Below are 25923 nucleotides of genomic sequence, written 5' to 3'. Positions count from 1 at the left end.
TGAGTGTTGTTGGAGCTGCACTCATCTAGGCAATTGGAGAGTATTCCATCACACTCGTGACTTGGATTTGGTGGGGGCAGTAGCAAAAAGGTTGTTGATATGCTAAATGGAAGTTGTTTCGTAAGAGCTAAACAATAAGAACTTTGTTAGCTTATTTATGTTCTCAGCCCTACTTGGGAGAGATTGGAGGAGCATACATACGAAAATATGGTTCAGGTCACAAAGGGGTGCTATTGTTATACTCCTGGGTTATGATTTCATGCAAGTATATAGTCAGCCATTAGACCAGTTCAACGTCTATAATGAATTCTATAATTATCTCTATACTATATAGCTTCTTGTCCACTATATTGATCCCCAAATTAGGTAATTAATAAATCAGAGGGGAAAATGATTGTCTTAAATTGGCTATTTAACTGAAGGAGAAATGAAGTCATTAGTCCAGTACAGAGGAAGTATGAAGAAAAAGAACAAGTAGCAAATGCAATGAAACTGGATGGGGAATTCTGTCTTCCTTCCTGCAAAGATGAAGCACATTGTCATCTTGCAAATGGGTTGAGCAATCTTTTTTTTGGTGAGAATGATGTCTGTGTCTCTTTCATCACAGATAGGTGATACACAGGTGAAAGAATGAGATGTCTCAATGCAACATATGTCATCTGTGTTATCTATTTTAAAAAGTTAAGACAAGAGTTATCTAAACCCCTTAACTAAGGCTGCTGGTTGAATTGAATCAATACCCCGACAATTAATCTCTTGTGGCGACTGCACAGTCTTAAATAGAGTTAACTTGGTGTTCTGAAATTAAGCCAAAGATTCATAACAACAGGTTTCGAGCACTGATATAGATCAAACAAATAGATCTCTAGCATAAAAAATATTGGTAATAGAAAATATAGAGTTTTTAAATTCTATTACTCCCCTTAGACTGATTAATTAACTTAATTATTATCCCCACCACTTTATTAAAGTTTCATATTCTCCGAAATATGCAACTTTTACAGTTATTCATACCTTTGTCCAAAGATTATTAGCCTGCAAGAGTCCAGTTTCCAGTTTAAAGCGCTGTTCGGGGACCAGAGACGTGCTTTTGAGTGCCACTCCTCCACTCTCGTTTATACGTTTCAATATCCCTTTCTGTGCTGGTAATTCCTCCACTCGAAACTGAAAAATTTAAGAGGAGATGCATTTTCTACTTGTGGACTGTTATTAACCAAAGTTAATTGGTAATTTAAGTGGTCCGATTGGCCACCCACTGGGCGTGCCAAGTCCCTGAGCTCCATGCGGCTGTCAACATGCCATGGTGGAAGGAAGATGTCGGGCACCGCGCCCCCCACCCGATGCCCTCCTCTCTCCCAGTTTGACCCCAGTCAAATTCAGCCCATTATTCAAAAATAAATAATAATGCAACAAAGTTATCACTTTTAACACGGACCTTTGCTACTGTTTTGTATTGTTCATCCAATTTTACCATATTACCCCATCTCATGCTACCTATGGCTGCACAGATATTAGTGGTCTTCCAGTACCTTGGCAACAGGACAGACTGCATGTGTGGACCCACAAAGAACGAGTGTAGGAAACGAGTTATCCATTGGGCACCACGGTGCAACCCAATCATGTCCTCATCTGATGTTTTCATGCAGGAGCTTTCTAGCTGAGGATCACTGGATTGGGATCAGCTTGGGCTGATAAGTGACAAGTAACATTTGTGCCACACAAGTGCCAGGCAATGACCATCTCAGAGAGAATTTAACCTTCTCCCCTTAATGTTCAATGGCATTACCATCACTGAATTCCCCACAATCAACATACTGGGGGTTATCATCGACCAGAAATAGAACTGGACCAGTCACATAAATACTGTGGCTACAAGAGCAGGTCAGAGGCTGGGAATTCTGCAGCGGGTAACTCATCTCCTGACTCCCCAATGCCTGTCCACTATCTACAAGGCACATGTCAGGAGTGTGATGGAATACTCTCCACTTGCTTGGATGGGTGCAGCTCCAACAACACTCAAGAAACTCGAGACCATCCAGGACAAAGCAACCCACTTGATTGGCACCCCATCCATCACCTTCAACATTCACTCCCTTCACCACCGATGCACCGTGGCAGCAGTGTGCACCATCTACAAGATGCACTGCAGCAACTCACCAAGGCTCCTGAGACAGCACCTTTCAAACCTGCAATCTCTACCACCTAGAAGGACAAGGGCAGCAGATGCGTGGGAACACCACCACCTGCAAGTTCCCCTCCAAGCCACACACCATCCTGACTTGGAACTATATTGCCGTTCCTTCACTGTTGCTGGGTCAAAATCCTGGAACTCCCTTCCTAACAGCACTGTGGGTGTACCTACCTCACATGGACTTTAGCGGTTCAAGAAGGCAGCTCACCACCACCTTCTCGAGGGTAATTAGGCATGGGCAATAAATGCTGGCCTAGTCAGCGACGCCCACATCCCATGAATGAATAAAAAAAACATGCTGCTTAATTCCCTTTGGTCAAGGGGATTAGCCCTGCTGCCACCTAAGCTCAGATCCGGTAGCATCATAGGCCAGTGATCATATTTGGGTCCTTCTTGGATGGTGCTGTTCAAAATCACAGGCTGTATTTTGTTCTGGTGTTGGGAGTCCCAGCAGCGGACTGGAAGGTGGGGGAGACCCCACTTCAGCCCTCCATCTGACCCCTCTTGCTATTCCACGGCGGGCAGCCAATTAACTGTCCCTAGGGAGCCTATAAAATTCAGTCCCACATTTCTAACTACCACCATTCTATACCTCGCTGGACCATCGCAGGGAATTTTTGTGATCTTTGTAATTTTATTCTTAATGATGGATAATATTAAAGACCTTTATAATATGCATGGTGCTTTTAAAAGGGACTTTCTCAGTCTGCATTTTCATATACATTTACAGTGAATTGATTTAAAGAAATGAGAATTAATTCGACACTACAGCGAGAGATAGCATCCTTTCAGCAATACTGGGCTGTTACCTTAACTCTTTCCAGCGAATCTTTCAGCTGTTGCTCATTTCCAGGGTCTGGTTCTATTCTCCCAATGCTCTCTGCTTCTTCTAGCCAACAGAGATATTCACTCAAATCTTCCTGCAATTCCGAAATATTCTTCTCCTCTTCTAACCTGTTATATGTACAATAATGGAGATTATTTGCATGAATTATATTTGGGAATTATGACTGTGTGCCATTATATTTCCACAATCAATCCTTCAGTCTCTATATGGACTGTTGGAAAATTTACTTTTTTTATAAAGTCAGACAAGCAACCATTGCCTTTGCTAAACACTAAGGATTAATCGTAAAGCAAAAAATATTTATACAACTGTACTTATTTGGGCAACTGTTGTCACAATTTACTGCAGTGCTTCTGCACTGTGTCAGGTTCATCAGGAGGGGGTTAATCATCAGGAGGGGGTTATCACATTAATATATACAGCATTCTAAATCTTGCTGGCTTTGTATTTCGCATTTACTGATGTCAGAATTACCTCACTATTAACCCATACTTTGCACCACTGCATCGCGCATCCATATTTTCTCATTACAAATTGTCTACTCGTCTGTGTAAACCACTCACAGGAAAAGTATTTGGCAGATATAAAATAAAATAACCAATACTTGGTTAATAAGACATAAAAAGAACCCTCATTGATTGGGGGCTTGTATATGGATTAGTGATGGAAACAGAATTCAACACCTGTAACTGGTAATGCACTGTCATTAGTTTATCAAACTCCGGTTAAGACTGGTGACTATTGTAGATGAGGACTGACATCTCATCAAGTTCTCTAGAGTACACATCCATTTCTACAAGGCAAATCAATGATGATATGTTTATTATGTTCAGTTATATTCAATCTTTAGTAATACCAAAGTCCAGTAGAATGTTGCCTTCATAATGTCTCGGCTAAAGGAGTAAATCCAAACACATTTTGATACTAAATTTTCCACCCTTATTGTGATGAACAGTTCCTAGCCTGACCACTACTTCCAATAAGGTCACTCATTTAACCAAAGCCCATGTTTTAAAATTTACATTTCTAACAGGCTCTAGGGATGCATAACCACAATTTTCATGATGTATACATCAATTTTATCTGGTGCTGAGCCTTGCTTTTCCCTCCCCTCATCTTCTCCTGGCCTCATGGCTCAGAATTTGTGTGTTTTTGATGGCAAACACCATTACTTCTCTGAATCTGACTGTAACTTCAGGATTTAGTGCAAATCCAGAATGATGCGGAAAACCTGAACTTGTAGTCTGTCATTCACTGCTCCACTACAGTCTGCATTGTGGACTCCACAACCCCCACCCCAACCAAGCCAACAATCAGTGGAGTCAATTGATCTGGTGACAGCTTCCCCTTTTCAGCTCTCATATCACCATAAAAAGATAACCCTTGTTCAATTAAGTGCAACTAGATTTTTAACGGCAATCTGAATAACGACTACTGCTGAACAATAGATCTGGCTCTGAAATAATAGTGGAATGTTGTTAAATTTCTCTATTACTATTCATTACGAGATTTTGAAACAATTAAAATCTTTTTAAAATGTTCATGATATTTCAGCTGCTACCTTAACTCCATGTATATGTTCCAACCTTTATCTCACTCTGTAAAAATATTTTAAAAAGTGGATTGATTTTAATGCCTTTCATTCCCTGGTTTGATGTCTGTGAGAATTCTTTCATGTGATTTGCTGCTTGGACAGCTTGATGACATCATTGCAGCTTGACGCTGGGAATCCCCATTAAACAATGCTACAATCAATTGCACATCGAGAGAGCTAAAGTTCTTGCTACAGGGATTGCTAGATCTCTCAGAACAGCTTTCTTTGAGGTCGTCGCTTTGCTGTTGGTGGCAAATTACTGGCCATTGTTTCATAGGCTCTGGTTGGCTTGCAGTATACATGCCAACCTACTGAATTTGGAAGTGCTGACAGCTTCCAAAAGTTCTGAGGCAGCTTCAAAAAAATCTGACAACTCAAAAAATAACGTGCAGGTGAAAACCAGCACTGAACAAAGGCCTATGACCAAGGCCACAATTCTAAGGCAACTGAAAAAGATGTCTTCAATTTGATTAAATTGGATTTCAGTATCTTTATTAGTGTTTTGGAATGACATTCTGCAATTCTGTTTCTTTTTCTGTGAAATCCAATTAATTCACAAATGACACATGAAAAAATATCTATCACGGGAGTGCATTGGAAATGAACTTGTCATGACTTAAACTGCAGCTATACCCAATATTCCATCTGTTTTCTTAAACGGAGGAAACAATGTGTAGCACATAAAAGTACATTTGGTTTGCAGTGGGGTAGTTATAAATTGTAGAAGGGGGATGTGATCTGTGTTCCATTTTCCAGCCCTCTAGGCATCTCCTGGGCATCTTTCTGGATCTTCTCATTTTCATTCCAGTGAACTTCTCTCCCAAGATACATCTCCCTGACCAAGCTTTCAGTCATTCCTCCTAAATGCTCCCTTCCAAATTCAAGTCAATTATCTTTCAGACTATTTATGAAGCAGCACAAGATATTTCTTACATCAAATTGACAATATAAATACAAGTTGTTGCTGCCTTTGAATCACGCGTAGACTGCTGGGATCAAAGTCTGCTCTCCATTAATTGTTACGGTTCTGCATGGAAGGATTCTGCATCGTCACAAATTACTTCCAGTGAGTACAGATCCACTGTACAATTTAACAGCAAATTAGCAACTCTTCGGAGGGTAACATTGAGGGCGCATTTACAATACTGCCAGGGTTTTATGCTTCTGCACTCACTAGCCCATGACTTTACTAAACGTAAATCGTAAAACGGTGAGCACAGGATCAAAGAACCCTCGCTTACAAGTTTGCCATTGGTGCAAAGCAGTTTTGACTCCACAGTAACAGTAAATTTGTGCAGTATAAATCAGGTGTTAAGACGCTTGAGGGATTCTAGCTCTGCTTCTTTCTGATGTCAGGTCAGACTTTCATTTAGATTAAAGTTGCATTTACATTGTACCAGCAATTTCGATGTGAAGAAAAATTACTTCACACCAACACTACTTGTATTATAAATATATCCTAAATCACATCATTTAGCCAATGAACAGGAAGCACCACTCTCAATTAACTCCAGCTATAGCTGAGTGCTGACTGTTTATATTTAGTTTCAAAACTGAACCTTCTATTCACCAGCACTGACATCTCCCTCCTACCACCTATAAACACAAGACTTTACCAGAAATATCAAAAGTTAAATGGAGAAAATGAATACCTGAAAATACTTGCAGGCCACAACTACTTTACCGGGATCAAATTACACAATAAACCAGATAAGAGATGTGTTTTCACTTCATACTATTGTGAAGACTATCAATGAAACAGGCTATTTTGAAGTTTATAAGAAACATATTATTTTTGATCAAATACACATTAAGATGTGCCTGTCACTTTAAGGAACTGCTATAATATAGTTTGTGGCACTTTTCTGGCTCTTGTCCATTCTGTGCATGTATAAAGAAACTTTTATAATTAACAGACCACCAAGTTCCACACTGAAGTGGCTGCATAAGTACCTTATTGCTATTCAAGCTTTCAAAATGTTGAGAAAGATTATCCAGTGATAAAGAAACTGGCTATATATTTGTGCTCAAAATTCTTTCAGTTTTACCAGAAGGTGCAAAGTACCAACATCACCCAGCTCATGAGGGTACTCTGATTCATGGTCAGATAATCAAATCAAGTTTTAAAAGATGGTTGAACCCAGAGCACTGGATTCCAGTGCCCATTCCTTTGCTGAGAAGGGGTGGTGTGTGGTTCTGCTGTTATCAGCAGAATTTGGATTTATAATTTATTTTCATGCAGCATTTTGCAAGAAAACATTTAAACTAATTTCTGCCTTTATTCTCACTGGATTGTTGGAACATCAATGCATGCATTAACATGAGACATTTTACATTTTTAAACATAGACAGACTTTCCCAGTTATTGAGAACTTTTAAGTGAATAACAGATTAAATAGTTATTTTGACAGTAAAGATAAAAGACGCAGTGATGATTTTATTTTTACTGAGAAACAAAAAGGACTTGCACAGCACGATCATGTCCCGCAGAAAGATCTCAAAGCTCTTCACAGACAATGAATTACTTTAAAGTGCAGTCAATGTTCTTGGTCAAGCAAAACACAGCAGCAAGACGCCATAAATATTAGAATGAGTGACCAATTAACTTTTTTTTGCTGGTGGTATTTGAGGGAGCAAAGCAATCTTTCATATTCATATTGGCAGATCAGGACTTGGTTTAACATAACATCTACAGCTACAGTTGAGTGAAAACTACTGATATTGGGCATCAAAAACCGTTAGATATTAGTGATGCTTATGAGGTTCGAAGTGAACAAAACTGAATCAATGGTCTGTCTGCTGAATCAAAGGAGAGAAGTAAAGCCTGTGTTTGTGGTAAACAACAACAACTTATATTTCTAGAGCACCTTTAACAAAATAAAATGTCCCAAGGTATGTCACAGGAGTATTAGAAAACAATATATGACACTGAGCCACATAAGGAGATACTAGGCCAGAAGACCAAAGGCTTGGTCAAAGGGGTAGGTTTTAAAGAGTGTCTTAAAGGAGAAAGGCAAGGTGGGGAGGCAGACAGGATAAGGGAGCGTATTCCAGAGATTAGGGCCTTGGCAGCTGAAGATGCGGCCACCAGTGGTAGAGCGATTAAAATCAGGGATCCTCAGGAGGCCAGAATTAGAGAAGCATAGATATCTCGGAGAGTTGTGGGGCTAGTGGACATTATAGAGATAGGGAGGGGCAAGGTCATGCAGGGATTTGAAAACAAGGACGAGAATTTTAAAATCAAGATGTTGCTTGACCAGGAGCCAAGATAGGTCAGCGAGCACAGGACTTGGTATAAGTTAAGACAAGGGCAGTAGAGTTTTGGATGATCTCAAGTTTGTGGAGGATAAAATGTGGGAGACCAGCCAGGTGTGCATTGGAATAGCCAAGTATAGAAGTGAGGAACGCACGAATGAGGGCTTCAGCAGCAGATAAGCTGAGACAGGAGAAGTTGTGCGATATCACGGAGGTGGAAATAGGCGGTCTTAATGATGACGTGAATACGATGTTGGAAGCTCATCAGGGTCAACTGCAACACCAAGGTTGAGAACAGACTGGTTTAATCTCAGACTTATGTACTAATTTATTTTACTTACATGTTATAGATCAGTTTGCAAAGAATCCTGTACATACAAAGAACAAAGAACAGTACAGCACAGGAACAGGCGACTCGGCCCTCCAAGCCTGCGCCGATCTTAATGCCTGCCTAGACTAACACCTTCTGCGCTTCTGGGGCCCATATCCCTCTATTCCCTTCCTATTCATGTATTTGTCAAGATGTCTCTTAAACGTCGCTATCGTATCTGCTTCCACCACCTCCCCTGGCAGCAAGTTCCAGGCACTCACCACCCTCTGTGTAAAGAACTTGCCTCGCACATCCCCTCTAAACTTTGCCCCTCCCACCTTAAACCTATGTCCCCTCGTAACTGACTCTTCCACCCTGGGAAAAAGCTTCTGACTATCCACTCTGTCCATGCCACTCATAACTTTGTAAACCTCTATCATGTCGCCCCTCCACCTCCATCGTTGCAGTGAAAACAATCCGAGTTTTTGCAACCTCACCTCATAGCTAATGCCCTCCAGACCAAGCAACATCCTGGTAAACCTTCTCTGTACCCTCTCCAAAGCCTCCACGTCCTTCTGGTAGTGTGGTGACCAGAATTGCACGCAATATTCTAAGTGTGGCCTAACTAAGATTCTGTACAGCTGCAACATTCTCTTAGCGCCTGTCTCATGCGTGACTTTTCCTGGCCTTGTGCTCCTACACAGTTCTACCCCAGTGGTTGCAGCACGGCCGGTGGAAAGATACTGACTTTCAAAGGGGAGACTGCAGATGACCTTGCAGGCCGACTTCAAGAAGCTCTGGCCCTAGAAGGTTCCATTTCAGACTGCATCACCTCAGCATGGGTGACTGCAGTCTGGACTGACAGGCAACAAGGGCAATGTCGAAATGGCAGTGGTGGGAGAACAAATGTTGTCATCATGAAAGAGGACAGCAGGTCATGCTCCATGAAGCCACTGCCACAACTCAGGGCAGGTCCTCAGCAATCTTAGTAATCTGTGGGAGGACAGATTGCTGGACTGCTGTCAGAGCCTGCATGCCTCTTTGAGCACTGGTATTTACAGTCAGAATGGCAGCAATCTGAGCCTGCATGGCACCAAGCTGAGATTCCATGACCTCAGTCTGAGCTTCCACTGCAGCACTCCAATGTTGGGTGACTTCTGCTTGTTCTGCAATGGAAGCTGAGACATTGGCCATCAGATTTGTATCATGGTCAGACCTGCAAGTGTTCTCATGGAGTTGGCCACCACTTCCTTGCTCAAAAGGAAGTGCTCTAAGCTCTGCATAAAACTCTGCATCAAGTTTGTGCCGGACTCCTCCATGCTCTTTGACAGTGACAGCTAACTTTCTGGCAGGCCTGCCAATGCACCAAGCATTCCATTGTGCATACTCAGCCACCCCATCAACGTCCTCATGAGCCTTCTGCAGCAGAACTCACATGCTGAATCATCTGTGCCCGCCGCTGATGTTAGCAGCAGGCGAAAAAAAACGCCGGCCCACATGTCGCGGAGCCACCACAATCTTCCATGCAGCAGCTCATTTGAATAACCGGGGCGTGCCGCCACCCCCACCCCCCAATTACTTGGAGGGGGGCGTGCTGTCCATCCCCGGCAATAGCGTCAGCTGTCTGTGCGCAGGAGCTAACGCCATTTTTAAAGGGCTGTCAGCCCTACTGGGAGATTTAAATATTTAAAGATAAAATGAATTTAAAAAAATTAAATACATTTATTTTGCCCCTCTCCCACCCCACCAATAACCATAAGTTATTAATTTTTCCTTCCCCCCCAAACACTTACCTTTACCATCTGACCTTCCCCCACCAAACTGCATAAACATTAACCTCAGACCCTACCCGCCATCCCCTACACCAATGATGTTACTTTGATCCTGTTTCCTCCCCTTCATACTGAGAAACGTACCTCCTCCCCCCTCCCCACCAGTATGGCACCTCGTTTCTCCGGACAAGAATCCAAAAGCGCCCAAGTGCCGGCCACCAGGCCGAAGATCGTAGCGGGAACTCAGGCGGTGACATAAGTACCATTAATGCATTCATTTTAACTTATTTACATATGCAAATGCAAGTCCCGTCACCGAGTGCTGGGGGTCCAACACGAGGCCTCACTGTCGCTGGTAATATCGGGCTGGGCCCTCCTGGCATTGGGGTGCATGGCAGCCCTCTCCCGGAGGCATCTTCAGGACCTTCCCCACCCCTGCCACAGACCCCGATGCCTGACTGAGAACTGAATACAGTCCCATGTGTGGCCTTGCCCGCCGGGAGTTGGGCACCTGCACTATCCATTCTCCTGCCCTGGCTGCAGGTCACTCGTGCCCAGTGATTCCCACATGCAGATCCCGTCTCTAGACTTCCCTCTAAAGTATATGCAGTGTCAGTATCTGAGCTGGTGGTTGAGTGTGAGATCAAGTGATGGTGTTCCTTCATTATCAGTCTCTTATTCCTCTTTCATTTCGCACTCCTGCACCAATGCTTGACAAGGTTGCATGCTCTTGGAAAGGAGAAAGGCACAATCATAGGGTTGCACTGAGGAAAGTGGGGGAAAGCAAGAGGTATATGCTTACACAGTCTGCAGCTCGTATATCAAAAGATGTTGTGGGATGAGAGGGAGGTGGGATGTAGGTAAGTGGATTAGGTAGGAACATACCGTCATTTTCTATGATTTAAGCCCTACCACTGTCCATGCCCTCCATCATGGCCACTCCAATGATGGCCAGCACTGTCTCCACCATCAGGATGAGAGTGTTCAGTCATGCCCTGCTAGTTAAGTGTTGCTGCCTCCAGTTATGTGCCACTTTGTCGTGCAAGAGTGAGGGAAGTGTTCAGTGAGTGTGATACAATGTGTATGTACAATGTGGCTGTCATGTCTGAATAGCTGGCAATGTGTGCAAGCTGAGAGATGTGGGTGTGAGGCTTGCAGCAGTGCTAAGTGTGTGAGAGTGAGGTAAAGCTGTGAATTTTAGGTATGAGTCGTGCTCGATAGAAATTGTTGGTAGTTGAGTGAAGGCGTGTGGTGAATTGAGCAGTGTGTTCGGCAAGTAGCACAGTTGGTGGGATACAGCATCTGATGATGCATTCAATGACCTTGACCACTCCTGTGAGGTCATGAAATTTCTTCCTGCACTTCATCCAGGTCCCTTGAGTTACACTGCTGGGATTAAGCGTGACAGCTATCTGCTTCCACTGCCTTTGTAATGTCTGTCTGGAGGGCCTCCTGGTCCCCTGTGAATACAGGACCTCGCTCTACCTGTCCACTTCCTGCACCAAGGATGCCAGTGCTGCATCAGAGAACCTTGGAGCACGTTTTCTGTCCTGTTGCGCTATATTTAATCTTCTTTGTGCTCAGAGACTCCTCCCCAGCCTTTTCCAGAACCTGCTGCAGCCAGAATGTATCTTCTCTTTAAGAAGTACAGGCTCGCTTTAAGTAGTGCTTGCCTCGTATGAACTGAGGCCCCTGCTCAGCCATGCAACCACTCAGCCATGCAACAACTCAGCACTGCTGAGTTTAGTGCTGGGCTGAATGCTACTTTAATTAGAATGAGCAGACAGCATGAAGTTTGCATGCTGCCTGCATCGCAACAGACGGCCGCATCCCAATCTCCGCGTCCACTTTTGTGTCTTAGCCAACTGCCCCCACGCAGAGTCAGAACCAGGAAGTGTAAGTTAGAATAGTTAATTCAATGCCAAATCATGTACAGGAAGTGAAATAGAGAGAGAAAGATGGGATTGAGAGAGAAAGATAAAAGAGACAGAAAAAAAACTCCAGTAATTAGAATCTGAAAGAATAAGCTCCAGACTCGTAAACATTAATTTTCAGTGTCAGAAAGATAGCTTGGCAGTAATTAAGATTTATCACACTGTTAAAAATTCACTTATACTTGAATGGACAAGCCCTAACATTTTCTAGCATGTTTAGTGGGTAGCTAGTTGGTAAGTGCCCCAAGTTTGGCCCATTGCATTGTGTGTGAATGCTGTGTCTCTCAGCAACATACCAATGTAGCAAAGTTTCTGGAGGAGTATGGCAACTCTGACAGAAATTCCTTAATTTCCACATTTAACTGCAGCTGCTGTAAGCTGCTTTTCGATTTACTCTTTAATAACTGTGACACTGATAGCCTCACCATTATTTCTATTGAAAAATCCAGGTCAGTAACTGGAAATGTTTAACGAACGAGAAAAAAGATTAGCAAGCACATCTTGATAATGCTGTGGTTCTGAGGCACCTTTCCAAAATCATAGCAAAGGTTTATTTTCAAAACTGTAATATTTTCTCACAGTACAGTCTTGTTTAAACTTTGAAACCTAGGAATGTATGTACACAGTAATGTTACTGATTTGTGCTGTGTTGCGAACTAATATATTCCTTATAAAGTCAAGAGAATCGCACAAATTCACTGCCTTGGAATTTGACACAGAAATGAACTTGTTCCACAGAACCTATTTTCTTGCAGATTCTCAGAGAATAACATTGAAAGATGAGCTTTTAGCAATCACAATGATGGCGGTGCTGCCCGTAGGCTACTTGTAGCAGTGTTTTTAACTGCAATTAAATTCATGATACTTTCCACATTCTCCCACACTGCGATGTAATATGATGGAATTATGCAATTCCCGACAAACAATATCAAGTTTTACATAAAACTATCTATAACTGGCTTGATTTGGAGGAAGCAGCACTCCCCTGCTCTGATGTTTGCACTATGAGAATTATTTTCACTGGGATATTTGTCACATGATTTTTATCATCTAAGATTTTGTTTGATTATGCAGCATTATCCTTTAGGCTTTCCAAGAGATAGGGAAGAAGGTAGATGGGTTACCGTCAGGGGAAGGAGAGGGAACCAGCAGGCAGTGCAGGGATCCCCTGTGGCCGTTTCCCTCAACAACAGGTATACCGTTTTGGATACTGTTGGGGGAGACGACTTACCAGGGGTAGGCAATGGGATACAGGTCTCTGGCGCAGAGTCTGTCCCTGTTGCTCAGAAGGGAAGGGGTAAGAGGAGCAGAGCATTAGTCATTGGGGACTCCATAGTTAGGGGAACAGATAGGAGGTTTTGTGGGAACGAGAGAGACTCACGGTTGGTGCGTTGCCTCCCAGGTGCCAGGGTACGTGATGTCTCGGATCGTGTTTTTGGGATCCTCAAGGGGGAGGGGGAGCAGCCCCAAGTCGTGGTACACATAGGCACCAACGACACAGGTAGGAAGACAGATGGGGATTTAAGGCAGAAATTCAGGGAGCTAGGGTGGAAGCTTAGAGCGAGAACAAACAGAGTTGTTATCTCTGGGTTGTTGCCTGTGCCACGTGCTAGCGAAGTGAGGCATAGGGAGAGAGAGGAGTTGAACACGTGGCTGCAGGGATGGTGTAGGAGGGAGGGTTTTGGTTTCCTGGATAATTGGGGCTCTTTCTGGGGTAGGTGGGACCTCTACAAACAGGATGGTCTTCACCTGAACCAGAGGGGTACCAATATCCTGGGGGGGAGATTTGCTAGTGCTCTTCGGGGGGGTTTAAACTAATTCAGCAGGGGGATGGGAACCTAAATTGTAGTTCCAGTGTGCAGGATGTTGAGAGTAGTGAGGGCAGAGATAAGGTTATAAGGACACAAGAGGGCACTGTCAAGCAAGAGCTTGGTTTAAAATGTGTCTACTTCAACGCCAGGAGCATCCAGAATAAGGTGGGTGAGCTTGCAGCATGGGTTGGTACCTGGGATCTCGATGTTGTGGCCATTTCAGAGACATGGGTAGAGCAGGGACAGGAATGGATGTTGCGGGTTCCGGGATTTAGATGTTTCACTAAGAACAGAGAAGAGGGTAAAAGAGGGGGGGGGGGGGGGTGGCATTGTTAATCAAGGAAAGTATTACAGCGGCAGAAAGGACGTTTGAGGACTCGTCTACTGAGGTAGTATGGGCCGAGGTTAGAAACAGGAGAGGAGAGGTCACCCTGTTGGGAGTTTTCTATAGACCTCCAAATAGTTCCAGAGATGTAGAGGAAAGGATAGCAAAGATGATTCTTGACAGGAGCGAGAGTAACAGGGTAGTGGTTATGGGGGACTTTAACTTTCCAAATATTGACTGGAAATACGATAGTTCGAGTACTTTAGATGGGTCTGTTTTTGTCCAGTGTGTGCAGGAGGGTTTTCTGACACAGTATGTAGACAGGCCAACCAGGGGCGATGCCACATTGGATTTGGTACTGGGTAATGAACCCGGCCAGGTGTTAGATTTAGAAGTTGGTGAGCACTTTGGTGATAGTGATCACAATTCGGTTAGGTTTACCTTAGCGATGGGCAGGGACAGGCATATACCGCAGGGCAAGAATTATAGCTGGGGGAAAGGAAATTATGATGCGATTAGGCAAGATTTAGGATGCGTATCATGGGGAAGGAAACTGCAGGGGATGGGCACAATCGAAATGTGGAGCTTATTCAAGGAGCAGCTACTGCGTGTCCTTGATAAGTATGTACCTGTCAGGCAGGGAGGAAGTTGTCGGGCGAGGGAGCTGTGGTTTACTAAAGAAGTTGAAGAGCTTGTCAAGAGGAAGAAGAAGGCTGATGTTAGGATGAGACGTGAAGGCTCAGTTAGGGCGCTTGAGAGTTACAAGCTAGCCAGGAAGGATCTAAAGGGAGAGCTAAGAAGAGCAAGGAGAGGACACGAGAAGTCATTGGCGGATAGGATCAAAGAAAACCCTAAGGCTTTCTATAGGTATATCAGGAATAAAAGAATGACTAGAGTTAGATTAGGGCCAATCAAGGATAGTAGTGGGAAGTTGTGTGTGGAATCGGAGGAGATAGGGGAAGTGTTAAATGAATATTTTTCGTCAGTATTTACAGTCGAGAAAGAAAATGTTGTCGAGGAGAATACTGAGATACAGACTACTAGGCTAGATGGGATTGAGGTTCACAAGGAGGAGGTGTTAGCAATTTTGGAAAGTGTGAAAATAGATAAGTCCCCTGGGCCAGATGGGATTTATCCTAGGATTCTCTGGGAAGCCAGGGAGGAGATTGCAGAGCCTTTGTCCTTGATTTTTATGTCGTCATTGTCGACAGGAATAGTGCCGGAAGACTGGAGGATAGCAAATGTTGTCCCCTTGTTCAAGAAGGGGAGTAGAGACAGCCCTGGTAATTATAGACCTGTGAGCCTTACTTCGGTTGTGGGTAAAATGTTGGAAAAGGTTATAAGAGATAGGATTTATAATCATCTTGAAAAGAATAAGTTCATTAGAGATAGTCAGCACGGTTTTGTCAAGGGTAGGTCGTGCCTCACAAACCTTATTGAGTTTTTTGACAAGGTGACCAAACAGGTGGATGAGGGTAAAGCCGTGGATGTGGTCTATATGGATTTCAGTAAGGCGTTTGATAAAGTTCCCCACGGTAGGCTTTTGCAGAAAATACAGAAGTATGGGATTGAAGGTGAATTAGTGCTTTGGATCAGAAATTGGCTAGCTGAAAGAAGACAGAGGGTGGTGGTTGATGGCAAATGTTCATCCTGGAGTATAGTTTCTAGTGGTGTACCGCAAGGATCTGTTTTGGGGCCACTGCTGTTTGTCATTTTTATAAATGACCTGGATGAGGGTGTAGAAGGGTGGGTTAGTAAATTTGCGGATGACACGAAGGTCGGTGGAGTTGTGGATAGTGCCGAAGGATGTTGTAGGTTACAGAGGGACATAGATAGGCTGCAGAGCTGGGCTGAGAGATGGCAAATGGAGTTTAATGCGGAAAAGTGTGAGGTGATTCACTTCGGAAGGAGTAACAGGATTGCAGAATACTGGGCTAATGGGAAGATTCTTGGTAGTGTAGATGAGCAGAGAGATCTTGGTGTCCAGGTACATAAATCCCTGAAAGTTGCCATCCAGGTTAATAGAGCTGTTAAGAAGGCATATGGTGTGTTAGCTTTTATTAGTAGGAGGATCGAGTTTAGGAGCCACGAGGTCATGCTGCAGCTGTACAGAACTCTGGTGCGGCCGCACCTGGAGTATTGCGTGCAGTTCTGGTCACCGCATTATAGGAAGGATGTGGAAGCTTTGGAAAAGGTGCAGAGGAGATTTACTAGGATGTTGCCTGGTATGGAGGGACGGTCTTACGAGGAAAGGCTGAGGGACTTGAGGTTGTTTTCGTTAGAGAGAAGGAGGAGAAGAGGTGACTTAATAGAGACATATAAGATAATCAGAGGGTTGGACAGGGTGGATAGTGAGAGCCTTTTTCCTCGGATGGTGATGGCAAACACGAGGGGACATAGCTTTAAGTTGAGGGGTGATAGATATAGGACAGATGTCAGAGGTAGTTTCTTTGCACAGAGAGTAGTAGGGGCGTGGAATGCCCTGCCTGCAACAGTAGTAGACTCGCCAACTTTAAGGGCATTTAAGTGGTCATTGGATAGACATATGGATGAAAATGGAATAGTGTAGGTCAGATGGTTTCACAGGTCGGCGCAACATTGAGGGCTGAAGGGCCTGTACTGCGCTGTAATGTTCTATGTTCTAACAGCCTACTGTCAGTGAGATAATACTGATGAAGATATTTTGAAACAGATAGCCCACAAATCCCAAAGTTTTGCTCAAGGAAACTCTGATATATTAATACAATTTCAAAGTGTTCAATCTTTTTTCTACTTTTCGCACATCTTTTGAAATATCATCCAACCACAAAGTACTGTGCACTCTGTCAGAACAGAGCATACAGTTTGCCAAGATGCAACTTCAAGAATGCTTTAAATCTAATTGGTGGCTAATTCTGTTAAGACCAAATCCTATTTAAAATGAACTCCTCGCCCCTTTTGCAAACCATTCCAATTCAGTGCAGTGCAGTTATATAAAGAATTGAATGCAGAAGAACAAATACTGCTTTATGACTCACATTTCAATTTCAGGTTATTTTTGGTTGCAGTTATATTACAATACTAGTCTAAGGCTGCATAAAGAATAAATTCACGATAGGAAACACCTGATTTATACAGCTTGGATGGAATCACATTCTCATGGCCAAGAAACAGCTGTGCACACACCTGTTTACATGTTTGTGCAGAATTCCACATCTCCATGACTGAATGATTTGAGGACACAGAAGTCAGAGAAAATTTCCAACATAGAATTTCCATTTGGCCCATCATGTCCATGCCGGTCGATAAAGAGATACCCAGCCTAATCCCACCTTCCTGCTCCACGTCCATAGTGGCTCTTCAAGTAGACATCCAAGTATTTTTAAATGTGATGAGAGTTTCAGCCTCTCGCACCCTTTCAGGCAGTGGGTTTCAGATCCCTACCACCCTCTGGGTGAAAAAAATTGTTTCCTTATCAACCCTCTAATCCTTCAACCAACTACTTTAAATCTATGCCCCCTAGTTTTTGACCCCTCTGCTAAGGTAAATAGGTCATTCCTATTTCCTATATCTAGGACCCTCATAATTTGATTCACGTCAATTATTCACCCCTCAGACTCCTCAGTTCCAAGGAAAATCCCAGCCTATCCAATGTTTCCTCACAGCTGAAATTTTCCCCCCAGTCCTGGCAACATCCTCATAAAGCTTCCCCAAAGCTTCCACATCCTTCCTATAATGTGATGACCAGAACTGTTCGCAGTATTCAAGCTGTGGTCTAACTAGTGTTGTATACAGTTCCAGCATAACCTCCCTGCTCTTATATTCTATGCCTCGGCTAATAAAGAAAAGCATGCCAAATGTCTTCTTAACCGTCTTATTGACCTGCCCTGCTATTAGATTAGATTAGATTAGATTAGATTAGAGATACAGCACTGAAACAGGCCCTTCGGCCCACCGAGTCTGTGCCGACCATCAACCACCCATTTATACTAATCCTATATTCCTACCAAACATCCCCACCTGTCCCTATATTTCCCTACCACCTACCTATACTAGTGACAATTTATAATGGCCAATTTACCTATCAACCTGCAAGTCTTTTGGCTTGTGGGAGGAAACCGGAGCACCCGGAGAAAACCCACGCAGACACAGGGAGAACTTGCAAACTCCACACAGGCAGTACCCGGAATCGAACCCGGGTCCCTGGAGCTGTGAGGCTGCAGTGCTAACCACTGTGCCACTGTGCCGCCCCATTATCTTTAAGGATCTGTGGACATACACTGCAAGGAGTCTCTGTTGCTCCAAACTACTCAGTATCCTTTCATTTATTGTGTATTCCCTTGCCTCGTTGCACATCCCAAAATGCATGACCTCACTTCTCTGAATTGAATTTCATTTTCCACTTTTCTGCCCAACTGATCTTCCTGCAGTTTACAGCTTTCTTCTTCATTATCAACCACACAGCTAATTTTTGTATCATCTGCAAACTTCTTAATCATACCCCCTACATTCAAGTCCAAATCATTGATATATACTACAAAAGGAAGGGACCAGATAATGAGCCCTGCAGAACCCCACTGGTAACAGTCTGCCAGTCGCAACAACACCCTTTGCTTCCTACCACTAAGACAATTTTGGATCTAATTTGCCACTCTCCCTTGGATCCCAAGGGCTTTAATTTTTTGACTAGCCTGCCATGTGGGACCTTGTCAAAAGCCTTACTAAAATTCATGTAGACCACATCCACTGCACTGCCCTCATCAACCCTATTTATCACCTCCTCAAAACAAAATCAATCAAGTTAGTTAGACATGACCTCTTGTTAACAAATCCATGCTGCCTTTCCTTGAGCAATCTATGCCTTTCTAATTGAAAGTTTATACTGTCAATCAGTAAAGATTACAATAATAAGTTCGGCAAAGTGGTCTATAATTACTTGGATTATCTTTTCCTCCTTTTGTAACAACAGTCTAATTTTGGCAGTCCTTCAAACCTCTGTCACCACTCCTGTAGCCAGGGAGGACTGAAATATGATAGTCAGAGACTCCACAATTTCCTCCCTTGCTTCTTTTAACTACCTGGGATATATTTCATTCGGGTCTGACGATTTATCTACTTTCAAAGACATCAATCCCTTTTATACTTCCTCTCTTACAATGTTTATCCCATCCAATATTTCAGACTCTTCCTCCTTAACATCTCCCTGTTTTGTGAAGACAGCTGCAAAGTATTCATTGAGAACCTTACCCACATCCTCCGCCTCCACAGATAGGTTACCTTTTTAATCTTTAATAGGCCCTACTCTTTCCTTAGTTATCCTCTTGCTCTTTATGTACTTTCAAAACATCTTTGGGTTTTCCTTGATTTCACTTGCCAATATTTTTCATGCCCTCTCTTTGCTTTCCTAATTTCCTTTTTAATTTCACGCCTACAATTTCTGTACTCTTTCAGACTGTCTGCAGTATAAAGCTCCTAGTGTCTGATATCAGCTTCCCTTTTTTGTTTTATCTTACCCTCTGTCATTCAGCGGACACTAGATTTGGCTGTTCCATCCTTTTAAGTTGTGGGAACATGTTTACCCTGAACACCTTGTATATCCTTGAATGCCTCCCATTTCCCTGACATCAATATACCTTCAAGTAGCTGTTTCCAGTCCACTTTTGCTAAATCACTTCTCAGCCTAGTAAAATTGGCCTTCCCCAACTTAGAACCTTTACTCCTATTTTATCTTTGTCCTTTTCCATAACTATGCTAAATCTAACTGAATTATGATCACTACCAGAAAAGTGCTATCCCACTGATGGTCCCTCCACCTCCCCAGCTTCATTTCCTAAAACTAAATCCAGAATTGCACCCCCACCCAGTCCTCCTTGTTGGGCTTGCCACATACTGGCTAAAAAAAAATTCGCCTGAATGCAATTTAGGAATTCTATGCCCTCTATACCTTTTCTTCTTCTTCTTTGGCCTCCTTGTCTTGAGAGACAATGGGCAAGAACCTGGAGGTGGTCGCTATACCTTTTACACTGACAGTATCCCAGTTAATATTAGGGTAATTGAAATCCTCCCCCTATTACTGCCTTATTCTTCCTGCATTTGCCAGAAATTTGCCTGCAAATTTGCGATTCTATCTCCCTTGGACTGTTTGGAGGGCTATAGTTTACTTCCAGAAGTGTGATTGCCCCTTTTGTGTTCCTTAGTTCAACCCACATAGCCTCATTCGATGATTCCTTCTAACATATCATCCCTTCTCATGGTTGTAATTGTTTCTTTAATCAATATTGCCACCCCACCCTCTTTTATATCCCCCTGTCTATCTTGTCTGAAAACCCTGTAACCAGGAACATTAAGCTGCCATTCCTGCCCCTCTAAGCCAAGTTTCAGTAATAGCTAAAAAAAAATCATACTTCCACATGTCAATCTGTGCCCTCAGCTCAACTGCCTTATTCACTATACTCTTGCGTTTAGGTACATGTTAAGCACAACCAGATTCACTTTTTTGTCTATTTTCGAACCATTGTTTGCTCTGCCTTCGAAACTCTCGTACTTTTCTGCCTTCCACTTTCAGCTCTGCTTTTCTTCCTTCTGAATCTATGCTCAGCTTCCCATCCCTTGTGTAGCTAGCTTAAACCCACCCCAAAAGCAGTAGCAAACCTACCCACGAGGATTTTGGTCCCAGCTCTGCTGAGGTACAACATGTCCGATCTGCACAGATCCCACTTTCCCCATAACCAGTCCCAATGTTCCAAGAATCTAAAGCCTTCCCTCCTGCACCATCTCTTCAGAAATACATTCATCTGCTCTATCCTCCTATTTCTGTACACACTAGTGCATGGCACCAGGAGTAATCCTGAGATTACTACCTTTGAGATCCTGATTCTTAATCTCTTTCCTAACTCCTTAAAACCTGCTTGAAGGCCTAAACACTTTTTCTAGCTATGTCAAGCGTGTGTTTCATCAAACCATTAACTGATTCTCTGCTTCACTTTATGAAATGCCCATGAGGTTCAAGGGACCCCTGAAGAACTCTTAAACCCAACTCTCCCCACAGTGGAGTTCTACTCCATGCAATGCAAAGCCCAAGCATTGAGACAGAGCCTTCTCAAAGTCGAGTCTCACACTTCTGTGTAAACTCAGGAACCAACTTTGCAGTTATGCCGTCACTTTTGTGTCACTGTGAAGTAGCAATGGAAGCAACAGTAGCACTTCAAGATCAATTTTCTACCCTCCTTTTCTTGGAGTCTTGAATGTTGTTTTGACAGTAAACAATGTAGCAGCTAACTCTTTAGCTTTACCTCGACATTACATTTGATTCAGGACATCACAGGCCTGTTATTTCAGTGCCTACTTGCATTCATCGGATTCATTTCACCAACAAAATAATTTTAAGTTGTAGAATTTAGACTATTCTATGCATTTAGAAAACCATTAGAAGACATTGGCCTGAATTTTATAGAGCCCTCGATGTCAGGAACGGTGGCGGGGAGGGGGAAAGACATGAAAATTGCAGGACCCGTCCCGATCTCGGCGATGGCGGCGAGGCCTCGTGTCGCCCCCCCCAATCGCTCGGTGATGGGACCCACATTACAATATGCAGATGGGCAATTACCTTTCATTAACATGCCGGCTGCTGTGACTCAGACAGCAGGTTGAGGTCTTCATCCTGGCGGCCGGCATCGATGTGTCTTCAGATCCCTGTCTGGGAAAACGAGGTGCGACTCCCGTGGGGAGGGGGGAGGACCTCAACCCTTTTTCTAGCTATGTCAGTCCGGGAAGGGGGGGGTGCGGGGGAAGGTGGGGTGGGTCAAAGTCTTTGGATTGGTTGGGAAGATGGTGGGAAGGAGTTGCAGGTTAGAGTTTATGAACTTTGGGGGGTGGGGGGTGGTGGTTATGTCACGTAGTCAAGGTAAGTATTTTGGGGAGTGAGTGGGCAAAGAATTAAGTGTAAGGCTATGGGGGGGGTGGGGTTGGAAGAGGAGGTTGAAAGATTATTTAAAATGTTTTTAAGACTTTTAAATGTACCGCCTCTTTAAAAATTCAAACTCTCATTTAGGGCATTAAGCCATTTAAAAATGGCGCCGATACCTGTGCAATGGTGCCGGGCACTGTTGCCAGGGACGGCTCGCCCGCCCCCTCCATATCATTGCAGGGTGGGTGGTGGCGGCTGCCCTGGGCATGTTAATGAGCCACCGCGTTTAAGATCGTGGCGGCTCCACGACCTGCGGCTCGAATGTGCGGGCCCACCGCCTATTTCAGCAGTGGGCCTATAGAATTCAGCCCAATGTTTTTTCCTTCATTTTTGTATTCCAGGGGTCCTATTGAAGGAATAAAAACTTAGGATTTTGCTAACTAAAACTGATGACTAAAATCCCTCTCTTGTGGTTGCAAAATCTCAAAGGAAATCAGATCTGGCACCAACCAAATATCCCCACAGAAAACAGCACACAGGCCAGAGCTACCACTACTGTGCTGGGATTATCTTCTTAGGTTTCATAAAGCTGATTTCAAATAGGGAAACTTAAATGTCATCTGATGCAGAAGGTGGTGTAGAACTATGATATACAGTCAAACTGTTAACAACCAAGATACCAAATAACTACTCTTGCTGGGAAAATAACCTCCCATTTCAATGCGTCATAAAAAAGCACCAGATAAGGAACATTAGAATTTGGGTCATGATTTTCAAATCTTTTCTCTGGATTATGCTTGTGCCAGGATTTATAGCTAATGGAAGTAAGTTGGAATGACACTTTGGACACAAATCAATTACAGGGAAATGGGAATGACACCTAAGACTTGTATCTAATCGAAGAAAATGTGATTGTGTATTGCACTTGTATCCAATAGAAGTAATTGGTAATGACACTTTGACTCTAATGAAATAAATGAGAATGACACATTGGAGTTGTATCTAATAAAGCCAATGAGAATGATACTTGCACTAAATACAAGTCCAATGTAACTGAGAATGGCACATTGGACCTGACCTAATGAAGTCAATGAGAATGGCACATGGACTTGTATTCAATGAAATTAAATGGGAATGACATGTTGGATCAGAATATAATGGAAGAAAATGGGAAAGACACATTGGGCTTGAATATAATGGAAGTAAATGGGACTGACATATTGGACTTGTATGCTTGCTGAGCTAAGATGGCATATACATTTATCAAGACTTGACTGCAGCACTTTGAGCTGTTTTACCACTGCAGGAAAACATCTGGAAAGACTACCTCAGTTTCTTAAAGTAGAAAGAGAGGTGACGACTCTAACATGTTTTCGTTGGGAAAAGCTTCTCAACCATAACTGGTTATTCAGTTGTTCGGTTCCCAGGCCCACAGCTGTAAATAATCTCCTCATTACTGGGCCTTCTCGTCATCATTTAACATATAGGAAGTTTTCAAATCACAAGACCCATCTCATTCCCACCCTAACCCTATCATTTAACATTCATGTAACACCATTTTCATAAGACCCTTGTATCAGACATTGGCAAACTCCACAGCTGGAGTATTCATCAGAACAAAAATACTATATTTAATTGCTAAGTTAGTCAGTGCACTGCCTGACATGGTAATGAGGAAAACAGACCAGGAAGGTTCTCAGCAAAGGCAGTAGAAAGGTGATTACAATTGGCCACTGGATTAGAGAGGAGGACAGTCAGCTCGGGTTCTTGTTACATTTTTGGATCTTTTCTATTCTTTGTTACTCTTACAGTGATCATACCTTTGATCACTCGCATGGATAAGTCCCTATTCCCCATAACAAGGAGATTGTCCAGCTTAACCTTGAGATCTAAGTAAGCTATTGCACCTATTTTCTAAGTTAACTGGATCAGTTTTGTGTTTTGATCAGCAGATAGAGTATCACACCTTCCAATTTCATAATTTTAAAACTAATAAGCAAATTTATTGAACAAAATGGCAGCATATAATAGTTACATATTAATCATGAAAAGTTTATCTACCTGAAGTGGCAACATAATTTTAAAAAGCATAAATCTAAGATCTAACCTAATCCTTTACCAAAGGTTTATGGGTACACACTGCTTCTTTCTTCAAGAATTTCTTATCACTGTGAGAGTGTATAATAATCTGAATCATTTGTTGGAAGTTTAAACCAATTTTCCTCTATTTCAGGAGTTGCAAACCGACTATGATTGAAGCTCTAAATTAAGTTTTGGATTAAATGGAACCTCCCCCACCCTTTTTTTATATCCCTGAAAGAATATTTGTAACTTCATAGATTTTGAATATCTGACTATACAAAAGGAATTGACAGTCATAAACAAATGGAACCAATCAACAAAGCCTAGTGTAAATATGAATTATTTCTCCCTCCAGTCAGTAATCAACTGCAATCAGTTTTTAACCTGCTTATGTACTGTGATTGGATTAATACAAACCACCATAGCCCACTTTGTTATCTTATCAAGGTGTATGTGCAGATGTCAGGAAAATGAATGTGCATAGGTATCAGGTGAGAAATGTTCTTATTTTCAGATCTTCTGGATATCAAAAGGAGAAGCATAATATACTAAAGAAAGTTTACCCCAGCAACCTATCCTTAATGGAGCATGATGGTCCATACACTGAATGCAGCAATGATTCAATAATTAGTTTATGGATTTGAAAGTTGTCTGAAAGCAGTATAATCATATCACACAAAGGATTTTCTTCTCGTAATTGTCCTTGAAAGTGGAATCTCCATTTAAGATGACTAAGCATAATACATTAACTCAACATTTTTTTTTAAAGTTGAGAGATCATGTTGTTCTTCTAAAACGCAATTAAGCATTTTGATTGATTATTTTATGCTAGTCTTAGTAACATGAAATCTCACCATACTTAGCAGAATTTTGTAAGGCCATTTGGAGTGGGATTAGACGTGGAGTGGGTGGGGTGGGGCTGGAGAATAGCGTTAGGCGTGCCCACCCGGAAATCTGACGTTGTGACGTCGGCTCCACATTTAGTCAGCGGCAGGAAATCTCCAAGGTGATGTTGCCGCCCGTCGCGATGGGACTGCCATTTGAATTACTGAATATGTCATTGTAATACATTATTGATCGTGGTTCAATGGCGTGATTTGGAATTAAGTGAACGGTGGGTGGCCCTCACATGCCTTTGGATCCCTGGCCATTGAAAGGTGGCAGCATTGAGGCGAGGCCACAGTGCTCTAACAGGAAGGCAGTCATGACGAGTATTGGATAGGGGAAATGGGGAGCAGAGACCATTGCCGGCCTGCAGTGCACTGCACTCCCATGGTTTGGCTTGGTCTCAGGTGGCAGTACAGGGTGAGCTTGGTCTCGGGTGAGAGGACCAGGTGGCCATACTACTGAGTGTGAGGGTCGGGTGGCTATAAGGCTGGGCTAGCTCTCAGCAAGGGTGGGCACTGAAGACCATTAGGGTGAAAGCCGAGGTGAATAGCAAAGGCAAAGTTGCCAAGGTAACTTCATCTCTGCAAGGACAGTGCTCTGGAGATCTAGTGATCAGCTGGCAGGAGTCTCATATACCCTCTCTTTGTGGACCCCTGTGGCAGAATGCAGCACCTCCAACGGACGGAGGGCCAGGAGGAAGCTATGCCTACTCGTGAAGCTCCACGATGAGAGCAACAGCAGCTGGCCATGCCAAGAAGGGTCCACCTGCATCAGAGAGTGTACTGGATTCAACTCAGCTACCTCCACATCTGGATCTTTCCAGGGATCCACCAGGGACATGTGTGGGGTTTCCCAGGCAGCAGTCCACCGCAATATCAAGGAGGTGAGCAATGCCCTGCTCAAGAGAGTCAGCGACTATGTGCAGTACCGGACTGACCCTGACAGTCATCCAGAGGGGATTCAGGGCCATCACTGGGTTCACCCAGGTGCAAGGTTGACAGATTACACGCATGTGGCCATCAAGACTCC

The 25923-nt window shown here is 43.2% G+C and overlaps 1 protein-coding gene across 7 annotated transcripts in view; it reads right to left on the bottom strand.

The window, feature by feature from the left end:
- dmd (dystrophin) overlaps positions 1–25923 on the bottom strand; it is a 1950296-nt gene that overhangs the window by 639913 nt on the left and 1284460 nt on the right. For all 7 annotated transcript variants that reach the window (XM_068040560.1, XM_068040554.1, XM_068040555.1 and 4 more), the window contains 2 exons: positions 3001–3145; positions 1015–1164 (listed from right to left, as the gene is read on the bottom strand). In XM_068040560.1, the coding sequence (XP_067896661.1) occupies positions 1015–1164; positions 3001–3145 (295 nt within the window). The remainder of the gene's footprint in view (positions 1–1014; positions 1165–3000; positions 3146–25923) is intronic.

The sequence above is a fragment of the Heterodontus francisci genome, chromosome 10 (genome assembly GCF_036365525.1).
Source record: "Heterodontus francisci isolate sHetFra1 chromosome 10, sHetFra1.hap1, whole genome shotgun sequence".
NCBI classification, from domain to species: Eukaryota; Metazoa; Chordata; class Chondrichthyes; order Heterodontiformes; family Heterodontidae; genus Heterodontus; species Heterodontus francisci.
The sequence above is the reverse complement of the archived record's forward strand: the minus strand, read 5'-3'. Positions and strand labels throughout refer to the sequence as shown.